Source organism: Podarcis cretensis, assembly GCF_951804945.1.
Source record: "Podarcis cretensis genome assembly, chromosome: 7".
Lineage (NCBI taxonomy): Eukaryota > Metazoa > Chordata > Lepidosauria > Squamata > Lacertidae > Podarcis > Podarcis cretensis.
This window is the reverse complement of record NC_137176.1, coordinates 50,858,211-50,885,735: the sequence shown is the minus strand read 5'-3', so window position 1 is coordinate 50,885,735 and position 27,525 is coordinate 50,858,211. Positions and strand designations below refer to the sequence as shown.

The following is a 27,525-nucleotide window of genomic DNA, read 5'->3' as shown; positions in this document are numbered from 1 at the left end:
TGATGGATTAGGCGACTGGTCCATCTGGTCCAGCATCCTGTCCAACCAGCTGCCTATGGGAAATCCAGAAGCAGGACCTGAACTCAACAGGACTCTCCACGCTTGTGATTCCCAGGGACTGGAAATCCGGGAATTGCATGGATCTGGTGCCCAGGCAAAATGCCAGTTTTTAAAAACGTGCTCAGGTTCTCCGCCTGAGACATTTTTGGGAGGGACCTGTAATGTTTTATGAATGGTTACACTCTGCAGAGAGCCAACTGGCCACAAAAGCAGAAACATCTCCCGGAATCCCTGTAAATGGAAACAGAACTCATACAGGCATGAGCACAAGCGGCAGGAAAGCGCCTGGGCTGTGTCTTATCCTTGCAGGAACAGCCCTGGTAGAAAAATCAGGCTGCATGCGCAGGTCCAAAGTAGCACCGGCAGACCCAGATCCTTTCCCCGGATTGTTTTTCCGCTCATTGATTCTGCCCAACCCTCCTGCCTTTCCCAAAAGCTCAGCAAAATGACACTGCGCATGCGTACTTGTCTCCCTGTCCCGCCACCCCCGGTCTCCTCCTTGATTCCGACTCCAGGAGCCTCGCCCCTTCCCTCTCCCTCCGCTGTCACGTGACTAGCCGCAAAGGCTGCCGGGAGCAGGCTGACCCGGTGGTCTGGGCTCTCCGGATTCAATATGGCGGGTCTGGGCGGTCACTGAGGGGCTTGGCGGGGCGGCGGGTGTCAACACGGGCAGCCCAACTCTGCGCTCGTCTGCGGCGGGGATTCGGCCTCAGCGCTCGAGGCGGGAAGCGTCTCCAGGAGGAAAGGAGCGGGCTAAGCCGGCCGAGGGGGCCGGCCCTTCGCTTGGGCTCGGCGCGGCGGGCCGCCCTGTCAGTCGGCCGGAGCGATGGCCCAGCGAGTGCAGTCGGCGCAAGAGTTCCTCCAGGACTCGTTCGTGCCGTTGGTGGCCGCGCTGTGCAGCGAGGAGGCGGAGAAGGTCACCCGCAAAAACAACCTGGGCTTCTGCGAGCTCATAAAGCCTTTCTGTCGCCTCACTTCGGAAGGTCGGTGTCACCTGGCGGGAGCGGAACTGGGTTGTTTACATGGTGGGAGGGGAAGGGAGAGCCGCCTCCGGAGCACCCCTGCCGCCGCCGCCGCCGCCGCCGCCCCGTCCCTTCCGGGTGTGGGTGCTGCGAGGCAGCTGGGCGGGGGCAGTATGTACATCTCCAGAGCCCTCCGAGGCAGGAGCCCCTTTCACTGTGTTGACTTCCCCCTTTGCTCAAGTTTCGACTTCAGGCAGCTGCTTCCCATCCAGATCGCTTGCCAAATTCTCCCTTCTGCGAAAGCCAGGAGGGTACTTGTTCACGTGTGTGATGGCATCTTGTTTACTCTGAAGGGGGGGAGCATTGGATCCGGCTTATGCTTTCACTCCAGCTTTTTATTACTTAAAGACAACGGGCCAAATGGCTCTGAAGTGTAATGTCCAGGCGCCTTTGCAACGACAGGGACACCAGCGTTAAAGTTATTAGGACCCTCGTGGGCAGAATTACGCTCTGCTGATCGTCAATGTTTTGGTTGTATTTTGTGAAAGTGGTCTCCCTTACTGACTTACCACACTTCAGAGGCAAAAGATGACAGCCCTACAAGTGCTGGCTCAAATTAAACCCTGTTGATGTGAGCCATGCGAGTGGTTATTAGCAATGGATGTGTCAGTTGTAGCCTCAGTTATATGTACTGGAGACTGCTCCCTGTGAGACTTAGGCTGATTTGCCAAGATGATTATATAATTTTGTACCAATAGGAATATTTCATGTTTTTCAAACAAAGCAAGTCTGTTACACATAGGTGATGTTTGAAAAAGGAATAAATTACTTTAACTTGGCTGTTACAACCTAGGAAAGCACATTTAACAAAATGCTCACCTTTGCTAAATGAAAATCAGTTAGAAACATCAATTAATTTGTTTTAAACTAATTTGTTTTGGTTTGTTTTATACATTATTGCTTTGTATTTATTATGCTATCTGAACATTAAAAACATTAAATACATTTTTAGTTGGTCAACCAGTGTTTTTATTAAATATGCACATTTTCTGTTGCTGTAAAATGACTTCTATAGATAGTAATGAAATGGATCTTGATGAAAAATAACAATTTTCAGAAGAACTGCTTTTGTATTGTTCTTTTTTGCTAATGTATTACTCCAAGTAAGCAGGACATTGCTTAAAGGCACATGAAGCAGCAACTTTGTTGAAGTTAAGCAGGCTTGGATCTAGTCAGTGCTTAGATGGGGGACCATCAACGAGCTCAGTGTATGCTGTTATCATGAAATAAATATAGGATGTGAATGTAACAAATATATGCCCATTCATTTAGGATTAAGCTGTTGGAATTCTAATTGTGCACATGCTAGGCTCGTTTGAAATATACACATATGTGGACAACTTTGCTGCCCCAAAGAAATCATAAATTCTTCAACCACTCTGCTAGGATAAGTGATGGCCACTTCCTGCCAGCATTTCTGAGTACTATATTTTATACCAGCTTTTATGAATGAGTAAAGTGGAGATATTCCAGCTCCCTCCACAAACAGTAGGAGCCCTTTAGTTGCAGGTGGTGATGATATCCACACCATTATATTTCTCATTTTATAATCACTATATCGATGCAGTCTTTAATTATGTTTCTTACCTGTGCTGAACCTTCATGGTTGGAAACAATAAGTAATTACAATTGGTAGGTAAGGAGTATGTTAAGCAGGGGTGTTGGCGTACTGCCTACCAAACTGTATTTTAAGTTGCTCCTTTCATTTGCACCTTGTTTTAATGTGTCCAGAATTAGGAAATGTGAATTAGAGGCAGGAAGTTTTTCAGCTGGAGATCTACCAAGAATTTCTGCAATTCACAGATGTGCGTGTTTGGAAACATAATGAACAGGAAAAGTATACAAGGTTGAGGGCAATTTCTGTGAATTTGGAAAAGTGTCAGATAGGAGACTAGAAATGGAAGGATGTCAAAGTGACAAGTTTAGTTACAAACTAAGAATATGAATACCAGTTTTTCTTATTATTTATAACTCATCCAAAGGTGTTCAGGACAGGTAAAAATTGCTTAGATATAGTGATTGTAAAATGAGAAATATAATGGCGTAGATCTCACACACACCAAACTGCAACCAAAGGGTTCCTTTTGCTTGCTGAGGGAGCTGGGTTACTTCCACTGTTGGAGGCAGTATGTGCCTGCGTGCCTGTTGCTGGGAATCACAAATGGGAAGAGTGCTGTTGTACAGTGGTGCCTCGCAAGACGAAAAGAATCCGTTCCGCAAGTCTCTTCGTCTAGCGGTTTTTTCATCTTGCGAAGCAAGCCCATTGACGGCTTAGCGGATTAGCGCTATTAGCCTTTTAGCGGCTTATCAGCTTAGCGGATAAGCGGCTTAGAAAAAGGGGGGGGAGGAAAAAAACCCCGCAGGAACTCGCAAGACATTTTCGTCTTGCGAAGCAAGCCCATAGGAAATTTGTTTTGCGAAGCACCTCCAAAACGGAAAACCCTTTCGTCTAGCGGGTTTTTCGTCTTGCGAGGCATTCGTCTTGCGGGGCACCACTGTACTCAGTTCCTTGCTTTCAGGTTTCCCATAGTCACCTGGTTGGCCACTGTGAGAACAGGATGCTGGAGTAGATGGGCATTCGCCTGATCCAGCAGACTCTTATGTTCTTACTCATTGGAGGCTTCCAGTGGAGTGCAGAGGTTAGTGGCCTCCCCCCCCAACCCCATTTCCCCTGCAGTCCCTGTGTTACTTCTCTGAAGGCTCCTCCAACTCTTTGGAGAAGATTTTCAAGGGGATTCAGGTGGGAATGAAGAACAGCAAAAATGATTTTCCCCTTCCACTGACAGAGCATCCTATTAGTGGAACTCTGATCTTGAGATGTTGCTGCCATTGCAACCTTCATATGGATCCAAGCCATTATTATAACATATACAATATGTACTGCAAAATAATACACTCATAATAGTTTCCTGCATTAAATTTATCAAAACAGAAGAGCATGTTGTAGATAGGGCTAGGGATATAGGATTTCTTTTTAATAGAAGGATGTTTCTTACAGATATTTTGCCTGTTTGGTTATCCGTATAAAGCATAAGTTTATTGTAATGGGAATGCCTAAAATAGTATTTGCAATTGGCATCAACTCATTGTTACTAATGAGCTTTTGAAACAGAAAATTTTCCACAAAAAAGAAACACGAGAAAATTTTCCAGTGCTTGACATCACTGACAGAAATTTCTACTATTGAAAACATAAATCACTTTTAAAAATGACTTAAACACTTCAGAGGGAATGCTGTGCTGACAGCAACAACTGAAATTATGTTTCTTTGTGAAGTCCCCCCCCCCAACATCTGAATACCCTGTCCTTGGTTCCATGTTGAATGCTTCTAGCACTTTCAATAATGTAAAATAGTATAATCCCATGCATGTTAAATCAAAAGTGCACCCTACTAACTCCAGTGGGAGTTACTTCTTAGAGAGATTGCAGTCTAAAGGAATGTTCTCATTTTGAATATTTTGTGAGAGGATATCTTGCTTGCCTTTTCAAAAATTTTGAAGATACTATATGTTTTGAATTTTTTTTACAGAAATGTTATGTATTGAGCATTGCTTCAGAGCAGACTAGTCTAACACAGCTGTTTTCTTACTTTAGTGCACATGAGAGATCCCAACAACCAACTTCACATAATCAAAAACTTGAAAATTGCTGTCAACAACATTATTACACAGCCACCTCAACAAGGAGCCATTCGGAAGCTTCTGAATGATGTTGTGACTGTTAGTCAGCCTGCTGAAGGATTAGTAGCTAATGTGATTACTGCGGGAGATTATGATCTCAACATTAGTGGTATGTAACAAGACATTGAAATGTGTTAATGATTTTATATTTTGTTTTGTTTTATATTTTCCCAGTGAGAGACATACAGCTTACAGCTTTGAAAACTTGATATTGTACAGTGATTAGTTACTACAGTACAGAAAAATACAATATAATATAACAGGTACAGTTCTGCACACATAGGCAGTTTGGGAATTGCTCAGGATAAAAATACAATACAATACTGTATATGCAGGAAATGTGGGAATTCTTCAGTTTTGTTGCCTATTTCCATGTTGATAAAATTCCATATATACTGTTGGAGTTGGTTTTTTTTAAAAGCAGCAGACAGTGTTAGAAATGCTCCTACTTTGATTCCCACTCTCCATTGCTGCTTATTTTCAATTTTGGAATTGTTAATCCCAGCCAAATTTCTTTGAAGGGCAGAGGTACATGTAAGATAAATGGTTATTGCCCAAAATGTTGAGCTTTATCCTTCCCACCCTGTAACATTTAGCCATATACTTAGTGCTGTCATCAAAGTTAGCATTGTCCCACTATTGCTTCTCACCATTACTGCCCTCTCATCAATATTCATCTGGCTCATAGAATGCAGATGGACAAATAAGCAGCTGCAGACCCCCAGTCCCCATCATTTCTCCAAGTGAAGTGGCTGTCACTAGTGAGGAAGGGTTCTGGTTCTGTGAGAAGCTTCCACACCATAAATATGAAAGGAGCAACTTGCCTGATTTCTGCCCCTCCCTCCAAAAGACAGCATAAGCTTTCTGCATACCTATGTGATATTATGTAATGAGATTCCTCAGTCCACATCACTGACAGTGTCCAGGAAGTGCAGAATGCATTTATGTCAGGCCACAATTTTTTACTGTATGTTAAGAAAGGGTTGAGAACTCTAGGGTAACATACAATTCTGCCCTTAGGTATAATTACTTATAGAAAAAGTGTTGAAACCAGTACTACTTTTCTGTAGAAAAGTTGTGCAAGTGGATGTCTACTCTTGTAATGGGATTTCCCTTTCTCCTTGCAGCTCCCTGTGTTTCCCTTTCCCCCAAAATAGACTGGAGCACATTTTTTGGAGGGGATTCTGGAATGGGTGTGGGGAAGGAGAGGAAGGGAAAGTCCTGTTGTTTGAGTGGAAGTTCGTTTGGCTGGTGGATGGTTACCATTGGATGTTGCCCATTAGATCTTACTCCCATTAGCTAAAAGTACTCTGCTTTTTGCTTAATGGGAATAAAAATTGTTTTCTAAAAAACATTATTATATAGTGTCTGGATTAAGGGAGGCGAGGTAAGTGAAGTTTCAAAAAACTAAAATATAAACATATTTCTAGAAATGCAACTGCCCTATTCATACTATTTGTAACATGTAAGTGAAAGCAGATCATAGTTGTTCCTTTTTGTGTGGAGTGAAATCTGTACAAATTAAAATACATCCTATCATTTTTATTATGCTTGTATTGCTGTAGCTCTCTGTCTGTGGCTGTTCATATACAACACATCCTCATTCTTTGTTTGTACTATGTTGAAATCCAGTTAATGTGTGTAAGTTGCTTTAGATGACTCAAGTTCTGTGTATTCACTTGACTGCTGATTAAGTAAAATAATTGAGTTGGATTGAGGGTTTTTTTGCATAGTCAGTATTTTAGTAGTTGAAGACAAAAATCCTGCAAAGGCTGTCTTTAAGGCTGTAATTCTAGAAACACCTAGCTAGAAATTAAGCTCCATGAAAATAATTTTTATTACCTGAACCTTTCTGCTTGAAAATCTCCTGTACATGCATCACTTTTCTAGATTACCCCATGTCTTTATGTAATCATACTGTATGTATAAGCAGCAAATGAAACATAGAGAAAATTGTTGTTATTTCTTGTTTTATTTACCGTATTTTTCGTCCTATAGGGCGCACCGGCCCATAGGACGCACTTCGGTTTTTTTTTTGGGGGGGGGAATGAATAAAAAAATATATTCCCCCCCCCCAGCCGCGGCTGCAGCCCCAAGGTTTGCGGACACCCGCCCGAAGCACGGGGAGCCCTCCGGAGGGCTCCCTGTGCTTCGGGCGGCAGGCTGCTGGCCGCAAGCCTTGTGAGCCCGCGGGAACTCCCGCCGGGCTTGCAAGGCTTGCAGATAGCTTCCTGAAGCCTGGAGAGCTAGAGGCATCGGTGCGCACCGACCCCTCTCACTCTCCAGGCTTCAGTGAAAGCCTGCATTCGCCCCATAGGACACACACACATTTCCCCTTCATTTTTGGAGGGGGAAAAGTGCGTCCTATGGGGCGAAAAATACGGTATACTGTGTAACCAGTGTGCATGTCCTTTCAGAGTATATGAGGACAAGTCTACTCAGTAAACTTTAAATGGAATTCAGTGCCACTGTAATACAATTGTTCTGTCAGCGCAAACATTTCTACTTGCATATGGGACTATATTTCCTCTCCTCTCATGTGCTATTCTGGGGGTTTTCACGTCCCTTCAGAGCACGTTTTTTGAAGGTGGGAAACCCCATTGTGTTAGTGGAAGTCCTTTCACTGGCTTGTGCTAGTGCATCAGGTTAGTTACAATCGAAAATGTGAAAGTGTAAGCAAGTGTTTTATCACTTTATCTACCAACACCTTATGCCAAAGTCTTCAGGGAAAAGGTGTATTTTGAAGGAAAGGAGATGTAACATCATACAGATGTTCTTGGAGGCTGTTGAAGCACATGGAGTAGCATGAGAGAGAAAGGGCAACATGTTCTGAGGCTGCAGGAGATCTTCAGGTGGTAGAAAATGGTGGAGCTTTAGAAGGAAAGATCATGGGTAGAGCTGTTGGGATATAAAAAAGATGTAATGGGGTGTGAGGGTGGGCAAGGCCATGAAAAAAGGACAAGGAACTTGTACTGGATCTAGGAGTGGAGAGGTAACCGACATAGGATTTAAGAAGTGTTTTATCTATTTATCTTTATTTATTAAATTTATATACCATCTTTTGTCATGATCAGAGCAAATGACATAGGCAGCAGAGTACTAGATAGATGTGATGAGACTGAGAGACAATTAAAGTCTAGAGATTGCAGCAAACTAGGTCAGGACTAGTCTACTTCGTTTTTGCAGAAGGAAAGGATTATAGTTTTTCAGTGTTGCAAAGGGAAAAGCTATGGTTTGAATATGAGGAACAAAGATGATCTAGGCATCAAAATGTGACTGGATGGTAATAACGCCAGTGAGAAAGGAAGGGCTAGAAGAAGTAGGGCTTTGACTTCCGGTCGGCGCCAGCGCTTAATGGCGGTCCGAGCCTCGAGCTCCGAGGCAGGACTGCTCCGTTAGTTCGGGTCTCACCCGCTACGGCAAGCGGGGGACCCCTAAAATCACAGGCGCGGAGCCTGTGAACAAAGGAGATTCGGTGGGCACCCTTTGCGCCCCCCGGTACTGTGAGGGAGCCTTTTTAAAGGCTTCTGAGCGGCATCGGGGTAAGCGCGGTGCTGAGAGTCGTCACCCAGCTAGCGGAGTGAAGCCGCGTCGCCATGAGCGGAGAGCGCCGATTCCTTCCTGCAATTGGAATTTGACCACAACACCCGTGAGTAAGATTGGAAAAGCAACGGGACTTTTAAAAAATAAATTTGGCTGAAAACGGGAAAGGCAAAAATTAAGGAAGTCTGCCTCCCCGGAACTGCAGAAGGAATAAAGCAACGAAAATCAAGCTGCACTTAAAGGGAACCTTTCTAATTTTTTTAAGCTGTCAAACTGACATCGGACTTAAAATCTCCCCCCAGACTGGCAGGAGAAGGGGGGAAGGGATTGGAATGTTGTTAATCTGCTGGAAAATTAATGGAAATTAAGACCTTCCATTGCCAAATCCCCTGGGGTCGGGCTGCCCAAACAAGACACCTGGGACGTGGACTGTCAAACTTTGAGAGCGGGGACTTGTTTGCAAAAAAGTTATCGGACCTTAGATGTACTTTGCTGCATTTTGGCCACATAGAAAAATAGAGACTTTATAATTTGGACATTCGAAACTTTTGGCTACTGTTATACTCCCTTGCTTCTTTGTTTTTTTCCATCTTTGCCATTTGGATACAATTGAATGCTCCCTCTAGAGGGCTCTATCTGAAACTGTTGCACTTGAAAAAGTAACAGTGGGATTTTCCACTTGGGAATCAACTCTGTGAAAACGACCTTGAGGATATGAGTGCCCCTACAGAAGAGATAGTAACAAGGCAGAAGGCAAAACAATCTCACAAGAAAAGGGCCTCTATATCAGGAACTGCAGCTGTGCAGGAAAAAACACCAGCTTCTATGGATCCTATGACTCAGGCTCTACTTAAAATAAATCAATCCCTGGAAGCATTGACAAAACTTTCGACAGAGAATTCTAAAAAATTAACAGAGTTGACAACAAGGTTGGATGTGAATACGGTTAGTGTCGCATCGAACACAGATTCTATAAATAGATTAATTCAGGAAAATTCAGAAACACGAAAGATTGCAGAAAGCGCAAAAATAACAGCTGAAGAGACAAGGGAAAAATTTGGGCCTATTATTAAAAAAGTGAATGAGCATGATGCAGCCCTCTCCTTACTGGAACTTCAACGTAAAGAGAAGAATTTAAAATTTAGATTGGTGCCTGAAGTGGAAGGGGACAACCTTGTGAAATTTCTCACAGAGAACATCATAACTTTTTGGCGGGAGGAATGGGAGGAAGATGAGGAACTTGAGATAATATCAGCCTTTCGACTGGGTAGAAGGCAGGACAAAAAACCAAGGGACTGCCTAATTACATTGAGATCAAAAGAAGAAAGAGATAGAATATTGAATTTGCATTACCAAAAGGCACTGGTGATCCAAAATTGTCAGATACAGATTTTTAAGGACATTCCTAAATACATTTTAGAGGTGAGAACATATTACAAGAGTTTAGTAGACCTGCTGAAGAAAAATACTATACCATTCAGATGGGAATTTCCACAAGGATTGTCCTTTAACTTCAATGGAAGGAAGATTAAAATAAAAACAATTCAGGACAAAGAACTATTTCTAGAGAAGTATCTGGAGGATTTGCAGAAAGGAACCGTGGAGGAGAGGGAACCACCCGATATAGCAAATTTGTCATTTGGACTTTCATTACCACCATCGGAGGAAGAGCAGAAGCTTGGAGCAGTTGGAGGAACAGCTACCTAAATACAAAATGTCTCTGCAACTCCTTAGTTGGAACTGTAATGGTTTGAACCTTCCTCGGAAAAGAAGACAGGTTTTTCACATTTTGAAGAAAGAACAATTAGACATAATATGTTTGCAAGAAACCCATATTGCCAGGATACACAGGAAATTATTAATAAATAAGAGACTCGGTCAAGAATTTATTTCATCAGATAAAGTAAAGAAAAGAGGTGTGGTGATCTATGCAAAGGAAAAGTTGGCTCCAAAATTGATATTTAAAGATGAACAAGGAAGATACCTGGCAATTGAAATACAAATTCAAGGAGAAAAGATATTAATTGTGGGAGTTTATGCCCCAAATGAAGGGAAGGCTGAATTCTTTAGGAAGTTGCATGAGACATTAGTTGACTTTTTAGATTATAAAATCCTAATGATGGGAGATATGAATGGAGTTGTCTCAACAAACATGGATAAAGCACAGAGACAAGTGATCTCGAAAGAAGGGAGACTACCAAGGATCTTTTTTGAAATGACTGAAACAATGGACTTGATTGACATTTGGAGAACAAAGAATCCTTTAGAGAGAGAGGGAACTTTCTTCTCAGAAGCAAAAATGACATGGACAAGAATAGACCAAATTTGGATTTCTAGCAGTCTGGCGTCAAGAACAAAAAAAGTAGAAATCTGCCCAAAAACGTGCTCCGACCACAACGCGGTTAAGATGGAGATGAAACTAACAACTACTGGTTCCTTTAGATGGAGAATGAATGACACCCTATTTAAGGACGAAGAGATCCACAAGAAGGCCCTTAAAACATTAAAAGATTATTTTGAGATCAACAGGAAAACAGATGTGGAAAAAAGAATAATCTGGGACGCAAGCAAAGCCGTGATGCGAGGTTTCCTAATTCAACAAAATTCTATTAAGAGGAAGCAACAAAATGAAAAGAAGGAAAAAATTTTAGAAAAAATAAAAGAAGGAGAGAAGAAGTTGAGGTCCAAACCAAAGTCTCATGAGATTTTGAGAGAAATAAAGTTTCATCAGATGCAATATATGGAACTCATGAACCAACAAATAGAATGGAAGATAAAGCAAATGAGACAAAAAACTTTTGAATCAGCGGATAAATGTGGGAAACTTCTGTCATGGCAATTGAAAAAAAGGCAGAAAATGAATACGGTAACAAGTTTAGAAATGGATGGAAAGATTATCCACAAACCCAACGAGATCAACAATTGTTTTCAAAGCTTTTTTAAGAAATTGTATGCACAAGGGCCAACCAACGAGCAAGAAATAGAAGAATTTATCAGAAAATACGGTTTACCAAAAATCTCAGAACAAAGTAAAAGGATCTTAAATGAGGAAATAACAGAACAAGAAATAGAGGGTACCATTCAAAATATGAAACTGGGAAAATCACCAGGACCAGATGGTCTGACGGCCAAATATTACAAAATGCTGAAAGAATGGCTGATACAACCATTGAAGGAAGTTTGCAATGAAATTTTGAAGGGGAAAAAGGCACCTGAATCGTGGAAAGAGGCTTTCATCTCACTTATACCGAAAACAGAGACTGAGAAGAACCAAGTTAAAAACTACCGCCCTATATCTTTACTCAATGTGGATTACAAAATTTTTGCAGACATTTTGGCAAAAAGATTGAAAAGAGTGTTGGTAGAAGAGATTCATAAGGACCAAACAGGCTTTCTCCCAGGTAGACATATGTCAGACAATGTGAGGAACATTATAGACATTTTGGAGCTGCTGGACGTTGACATTAATAGGAAAGCAGTTTTGATTTTTGTGGATGCGGAGAAAGCCTTTGACAACATTTGTTGGACTTTTATGAAAAAGAATCTCCAAGGGATGGGGGTAGGTCAAGGTTTTGAAAACGGTATAGGTGCAATATATTCTCAACAAAAAGCCAAATTAATTGTAAATAACGTGGTAACAGAAGAAATACCTATAGAAAAAGGTACACGACAAGGTTGCCCAATATCCCCTTTACTTTTTATATCAGTCCTGGAGGTTTTGTTAAACATGATCAGAAAGGACCAGTTGGTTAAAGGAGTTCAGGTCGGAGTTAGACATTATAAATTAAGAGCATTTGCAGATGATCTAGTATTGACCTTGCAACAGCCAGACACTAGTACTAAAAGAGTTTTAGAATTAATTGAAATATTTGGTCGAGTAGCAGGTTTTAAATTGAACAGACAAAAAACGAAAGTGTTGGAAAAAAATTTAACAATGGAAGAAAGAGAGAGTTTTCAGAATGAAACAGGCTTGGAAATAACAAAAAGGGTAAAATACCTAGGGGTAAACTTAACATCTAAGAATGTGAATTTATTTAAGGATAATTATGAAAAATGTTGGTCAGAAGTTAAAAAGGATCTGGAAATTTGGTCAAGGCTGAAACTTTCCTTGTTAGGCCGAATCGCTACTATTAAGATGAATGTATTGCCTAGAATGCTGTTTCTATTCCAGACGCTGCAGATTGTGGACAAGATGGATTGTTTCAAGAAGTGGCAGAAAGATATATCAAAATTTGTCTGGCAGGGCAAAAAGCCCAGAATTAAATTTAAGATTTTAACTGATGCAAAGGATAGAGGGGGGTTTGCCCTGCCGGACTTAAGACTCTACTATGAATCAGCAGCTTTCTGCTGGTTGAAACACTGGCTACTTCTTGAGAATACTGACATTTTAGATCTGGAAGGGTATGACAATAGCTTTGGTTGGCATGCATATTTATGGTACGACAAGGTAAAGGTGTACAAAAGTTTTAAAAACCATATTGTAAGGAAAGCATTGTATAATGTTTGGATTAGATACAAAGATCTGTTGGAAAGCAAAACCCCTAGGTGGGTGTCACCAATGGAAGCTAGGGAAGTAAAAAAGCTTAATATGGATTCTAAATGGCCAAAATATCATGAGATTATAGAATACGATGGTGAAAGGGTGAAACTTCAGAGTTATGAGAAACTAAAACCTAAGGTTCGAGATTGGTTGCATTACTACCAGATAAATGAGACGTTTAAACAGGACAGGAAAATAGGATTTCAGAAAGAGAAGTCAAAATTAGAAACAGAATTGTTGGAACCCAATACTAAGAATTTATCAAGAATGTATAACTTGCTGTTAAAATGGAATACACAGGATGAAACGGTGAAATCAGCTATGATTAAATGGGCACAAGACATAGGTCATGATATTATGTTTGCTGACTGGGAACAGTTATGGACCACCGGTATCAAATTTACTGCATGTAATGCTTTAAAAGAAAATATTATGAAAATGATCTACCGGTGGTACATGACCCCAGTCAAGCTTGCAAAAATTTATCATTTGCCTAATAATAAGTGTTGGAAATGTAATGAGACTGAAGGCACTTTCTACCACCTTTGGTGGACCTGCCCAAAGGTTAAAGCTTTCTGGGAAATGATCTATAATGAAATTAAGAAGGTCCTTAAGTGGACTTTTCCTAAGAAACCAGAGGCTTTCCTCTTGGGTATGGTGGGCCAAGTGGTGTTAAGGAAGGATAGGACATTCTTTATGTATGCCACTACAGCAGCAAGAATTCTACTGGCAAAGTATTGGAAGATGCAAGAACTACCTACTCTGGAAGAATGGCAAACAAAGGTGATTGACTTTATGGGACTGGCTGAGATGACGGGCAGAATCCGGGACCAGGGGAAAGAGACAGTGGAAGAGGACTGGAAGAATTTCAAGATATATCTTAAAAATAACTGTAAAATTGAGGAATGTTAAGATGTCAGGGGGTAAGAAGTAAAGAATTGCAGCAGTAAACAAAAAAAAACTTAAGAAATATTTATGAAAAAGAACTAAGACAATGGACTTAAGGGTTGCTAAAGAATTTTAAACAAGGATGCAGGGATAGGGAGGTATGGGGAAGTCAGAGAAAAAAGGTTATGAACCGATGATTATGAAGTTATACTGTGTTACATTGTTCTTTATTTTATGTGTGGAAAATTAATAAAAATCATTATAAAAAAAAAAAATAGAAGAAGTAGGGCTTTGGGGGAAATAGGAGGTTTGGTCTTTAAACATAAAAAGTTTGAGGCTATAGCAAAGCATTCAATTAGAAATATCAAAGAGGCAGTTGGAGATATGGGATTAGAGTGGGGAGGGACAGCTTGAGGGTAGGAGAGAGAGTTGGGTGTCGTCTGCATATAAATAGGACTGATAGCCATAGAAATTGATGAGATTACTAAAGGACTATAGAGCCAGCATTGGGAACTTTGGCCCAATGTATCTCTCCAGGCTCCTTTCTGGCTGTTAGGACTTTGCCTATGCTGGATACCCTCACCCCAGCCCTGCTGCTCATTTTCTTTGAGTGTTTTTGCCCGGCTGGAATGTGTTCTACAACTGTGATCATAAAGGTAAAGGTAAAGGTACCCCTGCCCGTACGGGCCAGTCTTGACAGACTCTGGGGTTGTGCGCCCATCTCACTTAAGAGGCCAGGGGCCAGCGCTGTCCGGAGACACTTCCGGGTCACGTGGCCAGCGTGACATCGCTGCTCTGGCCAGAGCCAGAGCCAGAGCCGCACATGGAAACGCCGTTTACCTTCCCACTGGTAAGCGGTCCCTATTTATCTACTTGCACCCGGAGGTGCTTTCGAACTGCTAGGTTGGCAGGTGCTGGGACCGAGCAGCGGGAGCGCACCCCGCCGCAGGGATTCGAACCGCCAACCTTTCGATCGGCAAGCCCTAGGCACTGAGGCTTTAACCCACAGCGCCACCTGCGTCCCGTTACAACTGTGATCATGTCTCTTGCCAAATTGAGAGATGCATGTGTGTTTGTGTGTGTGTGAAACCTCTGAATTTGTTTGACTGGAAAGGAAGGGCTAGAAGAAGCCTACTGTAACAGTTTGTTGTTCTTTGGCTTTGGACCCACCACTGGCATGCAGCTTCTGGAAGGCCTGTCGTGATGGAATTTGGCCTAGATCTTGGGAATGAATAGCAGGGGGCTAAGAACATATCAGGAGAGACCCCAACAGAGGGAGAGAAAGGATTCTTTATTGAAAGTAGGACTCCAGTAAAACCCAGAACTGGAGCACTAATATGTCACTTTCCACTTAGAGGATATGGTGTGAACTACAACTCGTGTTCCTGAGATATTTCTCAGGGGGGGAAAGCTGGTGTGAACAGACTTTTTGAATAGTATATTTTAAAATACACCCAATATTTTAAACACTTAAAAAAACCCCAAAAACATTTTATATGCCCTTTGACATGTCTGAAGTATCCTACTCTTGAGTATTCAATATATTTAAAAATGCATGGCCAGTGGAAATGCTTCGGACATGTCAAAAGGCATGACTACTGACCATGTGAGAAGTTTCATTATTTGTTCCTAAAAAACTCTTGTCTCTTGTTATAGTTAGTTGGGTAATCAGTTGTCTGTCTTAGGTGTATGTCTCGGTTTTGCAAGTACATTATTTTCTGTATTCCACGTGTGTTTTTTAAATTATTATTTCATTTTATAATGTATAAAAAACAGAACAATTGTAGCAGCAGACAAAAATTAAAAGTTGCAAAACAAAACTATAAAATTGCACATGAGTTAAAATAGTCCAAGGAAAGACTATCAACTTTATCATATCATTAAGTGTAGTTTTAGAGGTACCAGGCTTGTGCTGAGTGTATGTGTGTGTGCCCATGAGTGATGATACCTGTTGAATGGAGAAAAATATAGTTAATATAGTAGTTTTTTTTAGTGATTGTGCTGAGATTGCCTTAAAAGTGTGTTCGAAGTGATGCTCTCTGTCTGGCTGATTTTCCCTGCTCCCCCCACCCCCATGAAATGCCATTTCCTCTTTCAAACAATATCTGCATTTAAAGAAGAAGATGAAGACTTAGGGGTGTGTGAATATTTCAATGAGCATAAGTCTTTTTTTGTAATAAGCCCCAAAATAAAAATGCTACTTTGGGTTTTTTTCCAGTAAGCAACGGTTGTAGATTGATACTGTACACATCCCATATGTTTAAACCTAGTTATGTTCTTAGTAAGGCACAGTTACCCTATAACAAATGCTTAAAATATTCAATGTTACTGAATAAATTCTGTCAAATACACCTGCTTTCTCAGAAGCTTTAAAACATTCTAATTCTGAAGAGAATGAGCATGATGCAGTATGCTCAAGACAAAATGCTCTTGGTTTTATATTTTTCATGTTTGGTTCTGAAAGTGTCCTATGTCCAGAGACGTCAGTGGAAGCTTAAGGGTTTACGTGTATCCAGTAGATTTTCACATGCATATGAAAGAGGCTTCCTAAACCTGAACGAAGATGAAATGTATACAAACTACCTGCTTAGTTTAATACTTCCATGTTTTCTCTGTCAGATCTCTCAGTTAAAGCTAGTGTTCCTTGGTACAGTAGTTGGAAAGACACACTGATGGGACTGAACACATCCACGTTTTATTCAGGTATTTTGTGTGACTGGTGTGGGTTTCCTAAATAGTCCTTTCTATTCCTTTGTTATGCAACCCATCCATCTTTTCTTACCACCCTATTACACTTTTCTTAGAATAGATTTCATTCCTAGAAATAAATATTGGTGATGGTTGCTGAGATCTTATCTTTTCTTTTAAATCCAATTGTGATTATTCCATAGATCAAAATGAAGAGAAAATCATTCTCTATTGACTTGATTGAGCATGCTGAATTTTAAATTGCTTGACTTTCCAGAAATGCTTGCCTCCTTTTCCTTTTTTAAACAATAACTTTTTTGTGATAATTGGAAATAATAGTAGTGTTCAGATGAGTTGTAAGCTGCTGTTCACTACCTACCATATTTTTCTTAGCTGGCTTGTTGTTGTTAATCATATTTTGTTTTAGGGTCTTGTAGTTTATAGCTTAACAAATGTATAGTTGCTCATTTGTTGTATGGAATTTGGATGTCTTTCACTACAACAGCATTCCTGTTTGTGATATATTGCATTTGCCCAGCACATTATTCCTGGGAAAACTTAGTTCTTTTTGTTGTTAACAAGGCTATTATGATTAATCTTGAATGTGATTGTGTGATAAACAGAAACTTAATTGACAGTGCTCGAGACATCAGTGGTTACTATTTTCTCCCTTGTCAAACCACTCGGGCTGCAAAAAGGGACTTGCATGGAAGGAAGCATTGGTACTGAAACTAAGGGAGAAGTTTGCTGGTTTCCTCTTCCCTAAATTGATTATGTGTTTGGCAATTCCACTCTTTTCTAAGTATGTCTCAGATGGAGGAAGCAGGCACTAGGAATTTGAGTTCATTTTAGACTTTGGTTAGATCCAGAATGTGCAGAGGATTTTTCTTTTCTTTTTTATTTTCCGTGCTATTAGGTCTTCTTTAATAGTGAGAATCTCAGTGATAAAAATGAATATCCTCCCAAAAATTTATTTCTGTTCCAAACAATCTCAGTACTTAACGATGTACACTGTCTAAAAGAATGGCAAGAATACCTGTCTAAATTTATATGGAGGAGGAAACCCAGGATAAAATAATATTCCTATTGATATAAAAGATAGAGGGGGTTTCTCACTCTCAGACTCAGAGTTGTATTTTGAAGTGGCCTGCCTGTTTTGGATAAAAGATTGGGTGCTGCTGGAAAACACACAGTTGTTAGATTTAGAGGGACCTGACGTCAAACATGGTTGGCATACATGTATTTGGTACGGCAAAGCTGGAATACATAAAAGTTTCTCTAACCATGTTATTAGGAAAAATCTCATTGTAGTACCATGTTATTAGGAAAAATTAAATTAGAGAATGGGGAAAAATATAAAACCTTATTGGAAAACAAAACACCAAGGTGATTATCCCTGATAGAAGCAGAGACAAGGAAAAAAATTAACATGGGGGTTAAGTGGGGTACCTACAATGAGTTGTTAGATTTCTTAGAAGGAGAACTAAAAATGAAAAAAAGAAGAGAAGAGATTAAAGAATTTATGTGTTGAATTGGCTAAATTATTATCAAATTAACTCCAAATTTAAGGCAGACAAAAAAGTGAGATTCACAGAACAACCATCACAATTTGAAAAAGAGATATTAAGATCTAACCTAACTAAAATGTATAAAATATTACTTGAGTGGGAAACGAAAGAAGAATTAGTTAAATCATCCGTTATCAGTTGGCACAAGATGTGGATCACAATATTGATTTAAATCTGTGGGAGCAATTGTAGAAAATAAATTTAAAATTTACTGCATGTTACGTGTTAAAAGAGATCTATTTAAAAATGATCCACAGGTGGTATCTGACGCCAAGCAGACTAGCCAAAATATTTAGATCTAAAAGTGACAAATGTTGGAAATGCCAAGAAACAGTTGGTACATTCTATCAATAATAATAATAATAATAATAATAATAATAATAATAATATATTTATACCCCTCCCATCTGGCTGAGCTTCCCCAGCCACTCTGGGCGGCTTCCAAAAAAATATTAAAATACTGTAATACATCAAACATTAAAAGCTTCCCTAAACAGGTGATTGTGGAGGAGAACAAAATAATTCTGGGACAATAGTGTATAATGAACTTAAAAAAATGTTTAAAAGAATGTTTACCAAAAATCCAGAGGCTTTTCTTCTGGGAATAGTAACAACAGAACACACCCCCCCCCAATTACCCTATGGATGTGTGTGACTACAGCTGCTTGAATTCTATTTGCACAAAAATGGAAAACAGATACACAACCATCAAGAGAAAAATGACACCTCAAAATGTTAGAATACTTAGCCAGTATGACAGATAGATTAAGAAATAAAGATGCTAAGAGATTGAAAGAGGATTGGATATTATATCGGGATTATATGGAAAAATATAACAAGAAAATAATCATAACGGATTGAACAGAATACTCAGCAGTAGATGTTACAATGTGAGATTATGTAAGGCAGTGGTGTCCAAACTTTTCAAAGAGGGCCAGATTTGATGAAGTGAAGGACCAACCTTTTTTTTTAGGATTGAAGTTGTTGAGGGTTTTTTTTTTAGGATTTTACCCCAGGAAATAAACTGCCACAGCGGCCGGATTAAACCGACTGGTGGGCTGGATTAGGCCCCTCAAATGGACTTTGGGCATGCCTGGTGTAAAGTAATGAAAATAATTTAGTAGAGTAAGAAAGCAGTTAAAAGGATAGTAGATAGGAAACCATGGAAAGAGTGGAAGGGAAGTTTAACTCAAGATATATGTGATTTAAAGAATCTTGGAAAAATATAGCTATGTTATTATTACCATCATATGTTTATGACCTATATCCATGGTATTTATTTATTTTTATGTATGACTGTAACATAGTATGTGTTGACGACGAGATATAACAGAAAAACAAATAAAAAAACACAAAAAAACTTGCTTTTAACTTACTTTGATCAATATTTTAACGGGCATTCTTTATTCTACATAAACTGCTTATAAGTTATGGATGATTAAGTGGTATATAATTACGTAAGTAAAATATATTCAAATTTTGAGATTAGAAACCGCTACAATACCTTTTCTCGAATGAGGAGCAGTATGATGCTTTAGTGATTAACAATATTACTTTTGAAAGTCATAGGAGGACTTCTTTTTCTGATATTTTGGTGTCTTGGATATAAAAAGTGATGATGGTTATGCTGAATGGTACAAAAGTAGTGTTTACGTTCCAGAATTAAAATATTAAAATACTGGGTTATGCTTTAACAAATGAATTGGGCCTTTACTTGAATGTGAGGTGCCTGTGAGCTTCTAATGGTATTTGTGAGAAAGCAATGCATTTACAGTCTTAAAAAAAGAAAAAAAGGTGAAATCTATACAGTGGGTTTACTAGAAGGGAATAGTAGTCTTGTTTTCTATACTTGTGGTGGTAACAAATCCTGAAAGGTGCCCATCTAACCACAACCATGACAACAAAACAAATTCCTGTTCTATGTTTTTCAAATTTAGAATTATACTATACCTATAACCAGTTTCATTGTGATGAACATGTGATTTTAGTAACATTGAATGTACATGACCAATTGTGACCCTGCCGGACCTATACCTAGCATCTGGGAAAAACGGCCTTGCGGGCCTAATGAGTTCTGCAGCCTGAAGGTTCCCTTTGTCAGTGTTAGATCAATGTATGCTAGCTATATTGCTTCTTGTTTAATATATTTTGATTGTTCTCTGAATAATCTCAGCATTAGATCATGTTTCTTAAGTGGAGCTTACTTGTAATTTGGAATTGCAAAAAATGATATAACTGATTTTAGAATCTTAACAAAATGTAGATTGCAATCATATACACACTTGCATTGTAATGCAATTCACCAATCCATTTTACATTTTATTATTCTGTACTTTAAATAAAATCAGTGAATCTTGTATTGGGGCCCTGCTGTCACCTCTCCCCCCTAATTCTCTCCTCCCCTATTTTCTCCCCAGCCATTTCCTCAACTCCTTTGTATGTTACAATGTCTCGCTTAGTCTTAGTTGTTTCTGTTTATTTAAAAACTGAATAAAAATTATGTATACACACACTTAAGACTACAGACATCAGACTACATCTCATTGAACTCAATGGAGCTGACTTCTGGGTAACTTACAGATAAGGCTGTCATATTTCAAAAAGTAAAAACCAGGACACTCCAAAATTGTGGTGTTCTTTTTTTAGTGTGAATTCTGTTTTTGTTCAAATAAATGAAAAATTCCCAAAACTATACTACTGATACGCTGTAGTTGTACAGGCATGGCAGTATGAATCAAATTGTATGGAAGTAGCAGAGGGGCGAAATGGTTGCATTACAGCCATGGGATATATTGTGAACCATATGAATGAAATATTCATTAGCTTCCCTTTCTTTATGAATTGCAATCTTGAAAATAGTTTCTTCTACTCTTTGTCCAAATCATACTGCAGAAGTGCTCAATAACTAATTAGTACTACTGTTAGGCTTGATAACTTTTTCCTGCTGGCAGTTAAGTTGTCTACTTTTTTTTTTTACAGCAGAGTAGCTTGACTCTTCATTTTAAATGTTTCTGTGATATCTTTTTAATTTATTTCAGCTACCACTCCATGGTTTGAGGCTTATCGAGAGAGTTTTCTTCAGTCTATGCCATCATCAGACCATGAATTCCTAAACCACTATGTAGCCTGTATCCTTTGGAACAGAAAGATAAATGTATGTTGTATATAAGATGCTTCTGTCCTACATCTGCTAGTAAAGAAGCTTATTAAAAAAGCAGGAAACTGCAACAAAACAATTCTGTTTTCCAAAATCTTTATTGGAATTAATTGGGAGTATATGGTGCTCAAGGTCATTTTGTTTGTGTTTGAGTTGTTTGATATTGAATTGCTAATAATTGCAGCAAAAACCTGCATTATTCAGAACCTTAAATTACTCAGTTTTTATGTGTTTTTGCTTGTACAGAACCCCTTTGCACCTCCCTTTGAACGAGCCACAATTACACCAAGAAGCCCTTAATTAACTATGGTTTCACATTCCATCTGAAATGGTAAACTGTGGTTTTCAGCTTTGGAACAAGCCAGGATATTAATTCTTGGTTTGAACTTTGTGTAATATCCTGGCTTGTTCTGATGCTGATAAACATAATTGGAGGCTTCCTGGTTTAATCACTGCTTGCAATATGAGGATTGTAGCTGGGTGAAGATTCTTGGGTACTGACCAGCTTTTAGTACTTTATCAAAGAATAATCTTGCAGTTATTTAGCTAATGGTAACATAGCAAACAGACTGCAATGAGCTCATCGTTTATACATTATTTTTAGGCAGTATTTTATCTTCAGTTAGCTGCTACCTGTCTTGCTAAAGATGGATTATTATTATTATTATTATTAATCACAAGTGACTTACTTGTAGCTTTTCTTTAGATGTAATTTAGGCACAGGTTTAAAAGAAGCACTGAAGTTGTTATTGGAACAATACCCAAGCATTAACTAGTTCTTGGTTAACTTGTGAACTTGTGATTCATCCTTAATGTCAACTAAGGTATGCTCGTGGTGTCATCTAGTGAACCTGAACCTGTGGAACAGTTTTTAAAGCTTTCACAAGAGCAGCATCAGATTCAACATAGTAATGAATACTCTTATCCAAAATGGTTCATTCCAAACACCCTCAAATACTATGTGTTGTTGCATGATGTGAGTTTAGGAGAGGAACAAAGGTGAGTAGGGTTGTCTAAGTGGCTTCTCTGACACTTTATAAGATTTCTGAAATGCTGATTTTAAACTTGCTAATGTCTATGTAGTTTAAGATAATTCCATTATCCTCAGTTCTTGAACATACAGGTGTAATTCCTTCTGGTGTACAAAAACTATGTGTCTAATATAACTTGCTGTAACAAGCATAAATCATGTAGGACTATGCCACTATAAATAACCCAAAAGAGAGAGAGCTGTATTATTTTAAAGCACCGTATTTTTTGCCCCATAGGACGCACCACCCTATAGGACGCACCTAGTTTTTTTGGCGGGGAAATAAAGAAAAAAAAAATATTCCCCCCCCCCCCAAGCAGGGGCTGGCATGGGGGAAGCCCGAGCTTCTCCCGACCCCAGCCCCCAGAACAGCCTGCTATCCGCAAGCCTAGGGAGCTGCGCCGGTCTCCCCAGGCTTGCGGACATCTGTGCGAAGCGCGCCCAAGGCTTCGGAATGCAGGCAGCTCTGCGCAACCCTCCAGAGGCCTGCGCGGCTTGGCGCCGGGCTCCGGAGGGTCGCGCAGAGCTGTGCGGAACCCGGGAGCGCAGGCAGCTCTGCGCGACCCTCCGGAGGCCGGCGCGGCTTTGCTCCAGGCTCCGGAGGGTCGCGCAGAGCTGCATGGAGCCCGGGAACGCAGGCAGCTCTGCGCGACCTTCCAGAGGCCGGCGCGGCTTGGCGCCGGGCTCCGGACGGTTGCGCAGAGCTTCCTGAAGCCTGGAGAGCGAGAACCTCTCACTCTCCAGGCTTCAGCGAAAGCCTGTATTCGCCCCATAGGACGCACCCACATTTCCCCTTCATTTTTGGAGGGGAAAAAGTGCGTCTTATAGGACGAAAAATACGGTAAGTAGGTTAAATCAGATATTTTGGTCATGGAGGATTCCTAGATAAAGTGTGATTCCTCTGGCTCATGTTAAGGAAATTCTTTTAGGGTTTTGTATTCTAAGTCATACATGTTTTTTCCTTTAGAATAAAGAATGGTGCTTTTTCAGAATAATTCATAAGCTCTTCCATGAAGCAGTCAGGAAATGCAAGTGCTTGATATTGCAAAACACTCTAAAAGTTTGTTATTGAATACCTTCTGCTACCATTGTGTACAACTGGGATGTGTGCATTTTTAAAATAGGAAATTGGACTTTTCAAATTGTCAAGCTGTCTGCAGTTAATCACTCGGACCAGAATTAGCCCGTAACAATATAAAACATAAACTGGTGAAATATTTTTTTTGCATATGTGTTGCTGCTCTTAACCTGGCTTTACAATAGCAATCTTAGAAAAGAACCCTGTTCTGTCTTAAAAAAAAATAAGTGCTCAGGGTGGGGCAATTTACAAAATGGCATGTGCCAACAAAATTTTATGCCGTTTACTGCTGTCCTGGCACTGCAGGCATATTACATGGATGCTACATGGAAACTGATTCCTACAGATATTTCACATTAGAGTTGGCTTGAACATAATGGGTTAGATCAGGGGTCAGCAAACTTTTTCAGCAGGGGGCCGGTACACTGTCCCTCAGACCTTGTGGGGGGCCGGACTATATTTTGAAAAAAATAATAATGCATGAGCCCCATGAGCCCCAGTGGGTGCTTAGCTGTGTCTTGTGAGCAGCAGGGGCTGGCGGTGGTGGAGGGATGATGAATGGCATGCGAAAGGGCTCTGGAGAGCGGCTGCTTAAAACGGCTGCTGCTTGAGCGCTACTACTGCTGGCACCAACAAAGACCAGCCCCCTTCCTCTAGGCAGGGTGGGGAGAAGCCAGGAGGAGGGAGGAAGGTGCCGCCGCTGCCGCCATGTGAAGGAGAGGGAAAGAATGTGCATGCTGGCGATCCACGCAGTGATTCCCGGACCGCCAGAAGGTCGTTGGGCCTGATTCGGCCCACAGATCTTAGTTTGCCTACCCATGGGTTAGATCTAAGGTAAACATACACAGTGGAGCTAGCAGAAACAACCCTTGTTCTTTATGCACTACATTCCCAAAATCTTCTATCAGTACCATGTTTGCCTCTTCTTAAATGTTCATCTGTCCTCTTCTTTTGATTTTTCAAAATCTGTCCTCTTTTGATGTTTTTATTCATGCTGGAAGCTGCCCAGATGGGCAGGGTAATAATGATGATTATAATAATTAATAATTTTATACACACACACACACACATACATCCATACTGAATACTCTTCTGCTTGTTCAGATTTCTCCTGATGGACTTTATTATAATTCTGTTTGCCATTGTTTTCAGTCCTTGCCTGTGTTAAATTAAAATTAATATGGCTGCATTGACTTGTCAGCAGTTGCTTATTTCTGTATCCTCAGCTCTTTAAATCTCTGGTCACTTCAACAGTGTTTCTGTTTTTTCACTTTTTTTCTGATTCAATCCTTAATCTTTCTTCATGTAGTCTTCTAAGTTGGGGATGGACATTTCCTGATGGATCACTAGTTTTTCCTGACTGCTGGGATTCTTGTCAAGAATGCTTCATATAAATTGTTCTGTACAACACTGATTGCTACTCTTTTCAGTTTCTGTAGTTCTGAAGAGAAATGTTTCCTTCCTGAAACTTTGCACGTTGAGCTGAAGCAAAGTTGTTCATTCAGTATACACTAGTTTGCATTCACATGCCACAGTAAGCCATAAACCATGCACTTAACATGCATGGATGCTGTGAGGAAAGAAATCACAACCCCAGGCTTAGTTTTACAGCTTGATTGTTTCACTCCAAACTACAGTTGAACAAACTGGCCAAGTGTAATGCTGAGCCAGGAATTGTAGTTTGTTTCTTCCCAGTACAAGTGAGGAGGAGTGGATGTAGTTTGCTTGTGCCTGGTAAACTATGGTCTATGGCTTATGGCTACGTGAACATGCCAGGAATAAAGGTGAAGTTGGATTACCCATCAAGAAGGATGATGTTTGAAAATATTCTGCAATACTTTACAATTTTTAGGGCCGATTCAATTTATGAAGAAATGAAACAGAGATATGGGACTCAGGGGTGCTATTTACTTAAGATAAATTCTCGTGGATCTAATCGAGGAGCAGACGAACAGATTCCTGATCCCTGGAGCCAATATCTTCAGAAAAACACTATCCAAACCCAGGTATATTTTTTTACTTAAAACTTTTTCTGTACTATACTGAAGGGTCTCTTCACTCCTTTTGCTGTATGTGATAAATTATTTAATAAATTATTTAATAAATTATTTTGTCGCAGTTTTTAAATGTCTGAGAAAGCAGATCCACATACAAGTTGAAGTTTAAAGTTTCAGCTTCTTTTGTTCTTTCTTGGCATTATTTTATACTATGATTGATTGCTGGCTGGTACCTTCCAACACAGCTAGCCCAGGACACTTTGCTGCCTGAGGTGAGTGGAAAAGTGAAAGGCACTTCCCCTTTCAACATACATAAGCTGACTAAACTAGCAGTTCGCCTCATCACCAGTGATGAAGATTCAATGTCCCCTTCTGCCTCTGAAAACTGCAGCATAACTTAGAGAGTACAAGGCATACTCTGCAGTAGTATCCAAGCAACATTCTGTTGGAAATAAATTAGTGATTTATAGAAGTGTAAAATATGTTACATTTTCAGAAAGGTGAAACTGTTTTTGTATGTTTTATCCTGACAGGAACCTTATGAAGATGGCCCATATACAGTAATTTCAAATAAGAATTCTGATCACTTTATACCACTGGATGGGTTAGGTAATGATTCCAAAGGTATATTTCTTTTTATAACAACTTAGTTTAAAAAACAAAAATAAACTAGTGGGTTATCAGACTATTGCAGGTCCAATTTTAATCATGCCAGAACATGCCCTTATTTCATCATGGTATAATAAGGTAACTGCCATTAAAATTATGTAATATGAGCAGTGTTTTTTTCTTGGGGGATGCAGGGGGATGCATGCCCTTAAACATTTTGTGAATCTAAGTTTGGCCTCATTGAGGTGTAGTATTTCAATATTAGTAGGAAAATGATCATATCCATAAACATTTTTTTAGAAAAAAAAGCAGTGGGTATGAGCTGCAAATCCACACCTCAAATCTCAGTTCTCCTATGAGCTCTTTTGATGGCCACCGACAAACTACTAACTCACTGTCTCAGTCCCCTTTTGAAATAATACTAGCAAACTGCATAATTATTCTAAGGCTTACTAAGAATATATATGAAGTGGTTTTGAGTTTTCATAAAAGTTTCAAGTGCTTATGTAGGGATGCTTATTCCTCCAGGATTAGCTGAAAAGTATTTGCTGCAGTATCAGTGATAATTCAAATAGTATCTTGCTCTTCCATCAAACTTCACTACAGTGAAGCTGATTGGTGACTTTCCCCATCCCCTGAAATTGATCTGATCAGATCACCTAGTATGACCCTTGCCTTCCACCAAGAGTTTCCCCCTTACAAGTCAGGTGCCATTAAAAAATAAAATAAAAGCTTGTTGGAGTTGTTAAGCAAACAGTAAAAGACTACAATCATTGGTAAAAGTCTAGCTCCTTTTGAAGTGTTTCTGAAGCTCACTGTTTTTGTAGAGATAAGCCTCTGTCTTTCTAAACTGTGTTCACTAGGCTAAAATACATGGGAAGTTTATTTGTAGACCTCTCCTAGTTGAAATATAGCCAGCTCATAAGAATGTATTGCAAAAGTGGAGCATACAAGCAAATATTGTTCTGTTGCATTACAAAAATGCAAAGGAACTTCAGAAATGCATGCATTTTAAAATTAAGCTAAATAGAATTAGTGAATGTCCTGAGATTTTACAGTTACCTCAGGTAAGGTAGATCTCACAATTTACCACACCCCCTTAAATATACTCTTTTGCTAAATGTGTTTCATTAACACATAATAAATAATAAATACCAAATACATGACACTTGTTTGCTTCAGTTACCGTATTTTGTGGGGCAAACCATGCTTTCATGCTGTTATGGGACACAGGTGGCGCTGTGGTCTAAACCACTGAGCCTCTTGGGCTTGCCGATTGGAAGGTCGGCAGTTCGAATCTGCATCATGGGGTGAGCTCCCTTTGCTCTGTTCCAGCTCCTGCCAGCCTATCAGTTCGAAAGCATACAAGTGTGAGTAGATAAATAGGTACTGCTGTGGCAGGAAGGTAAACAGTGTTTCCATGCGCTCTGGCACTTGTCACAGTCCTCTGTGCACCAGTAGCTGTTTAGTCTTGCTGGCCATATGACCTGGAAAGCTGTCTACTGTATGGACAAACACTGGCTCCCTCAGCCTGAAAAGTGAGATGAGCGCCACACCCCATAGGCACCTTTGACTGGACTTAACCATCCAGGGGTCCTTTACCTTTACCTACCTTTTACCTTTAATGCTGTTATACAGTTCCTAGTTTATATATCTTTGGTATCA

The 27,525-nt window shown here is 39.9% G+C and overlaps 1 protein-coding gene across 10 annotated transcripts in view; it reads left to right on the top strand.

Annotated features, from left to right (window-relative positions):
- Nucleotides 1-626: 626 nt before the first annotated feature.
- Nucleotides 627-27,525, top strand: part of TRAPPC8 (trafficking protein particle complex subunit 8) — a gene marked incomplete at its 3' end in the record, with an annotated part of 59,168 nt that continues 32,269 nt past the window's right edge. For 4 of the 10 annotated variants that reach the window (XM_079984858.1, XM_079984857.1, XM_079984856.1 and 1 more), the window contains exons 1-7: nt 627-1,043; nt 4,677-4,871; nt 16,353-16,436; nt 21,028-21,117; nt 21,971-22,145; nt 25,107-25,260; nt 25,785-25,875. In XM_079984858.1, coding sequence (XP_079840984.1) covers nt 887-1,043; nt 4,677-4,871; nt 16,353-16,436; nt 21,028-21,117; nt 21,971-22,145; nt 25,107-25,260; nt 25,785-25,875 — 946 coding nt within the window. In that variant the 5' untranslated portion in view covers nt 627-886. The remainder of the gene's footprint in view (nt 1,044-4,676; nt 4,872-16,352; nt 16,437-21,027; nt 21,118-21,970; nt 22,146-25,106; nt 25,261-25,784; nt 25,876-27,525) is intronic. The other 6 variants (XM_079984861.1, XM_079984860.1, XM_079984859.1 and 3 more) reach the window with 3 other exon arrangements.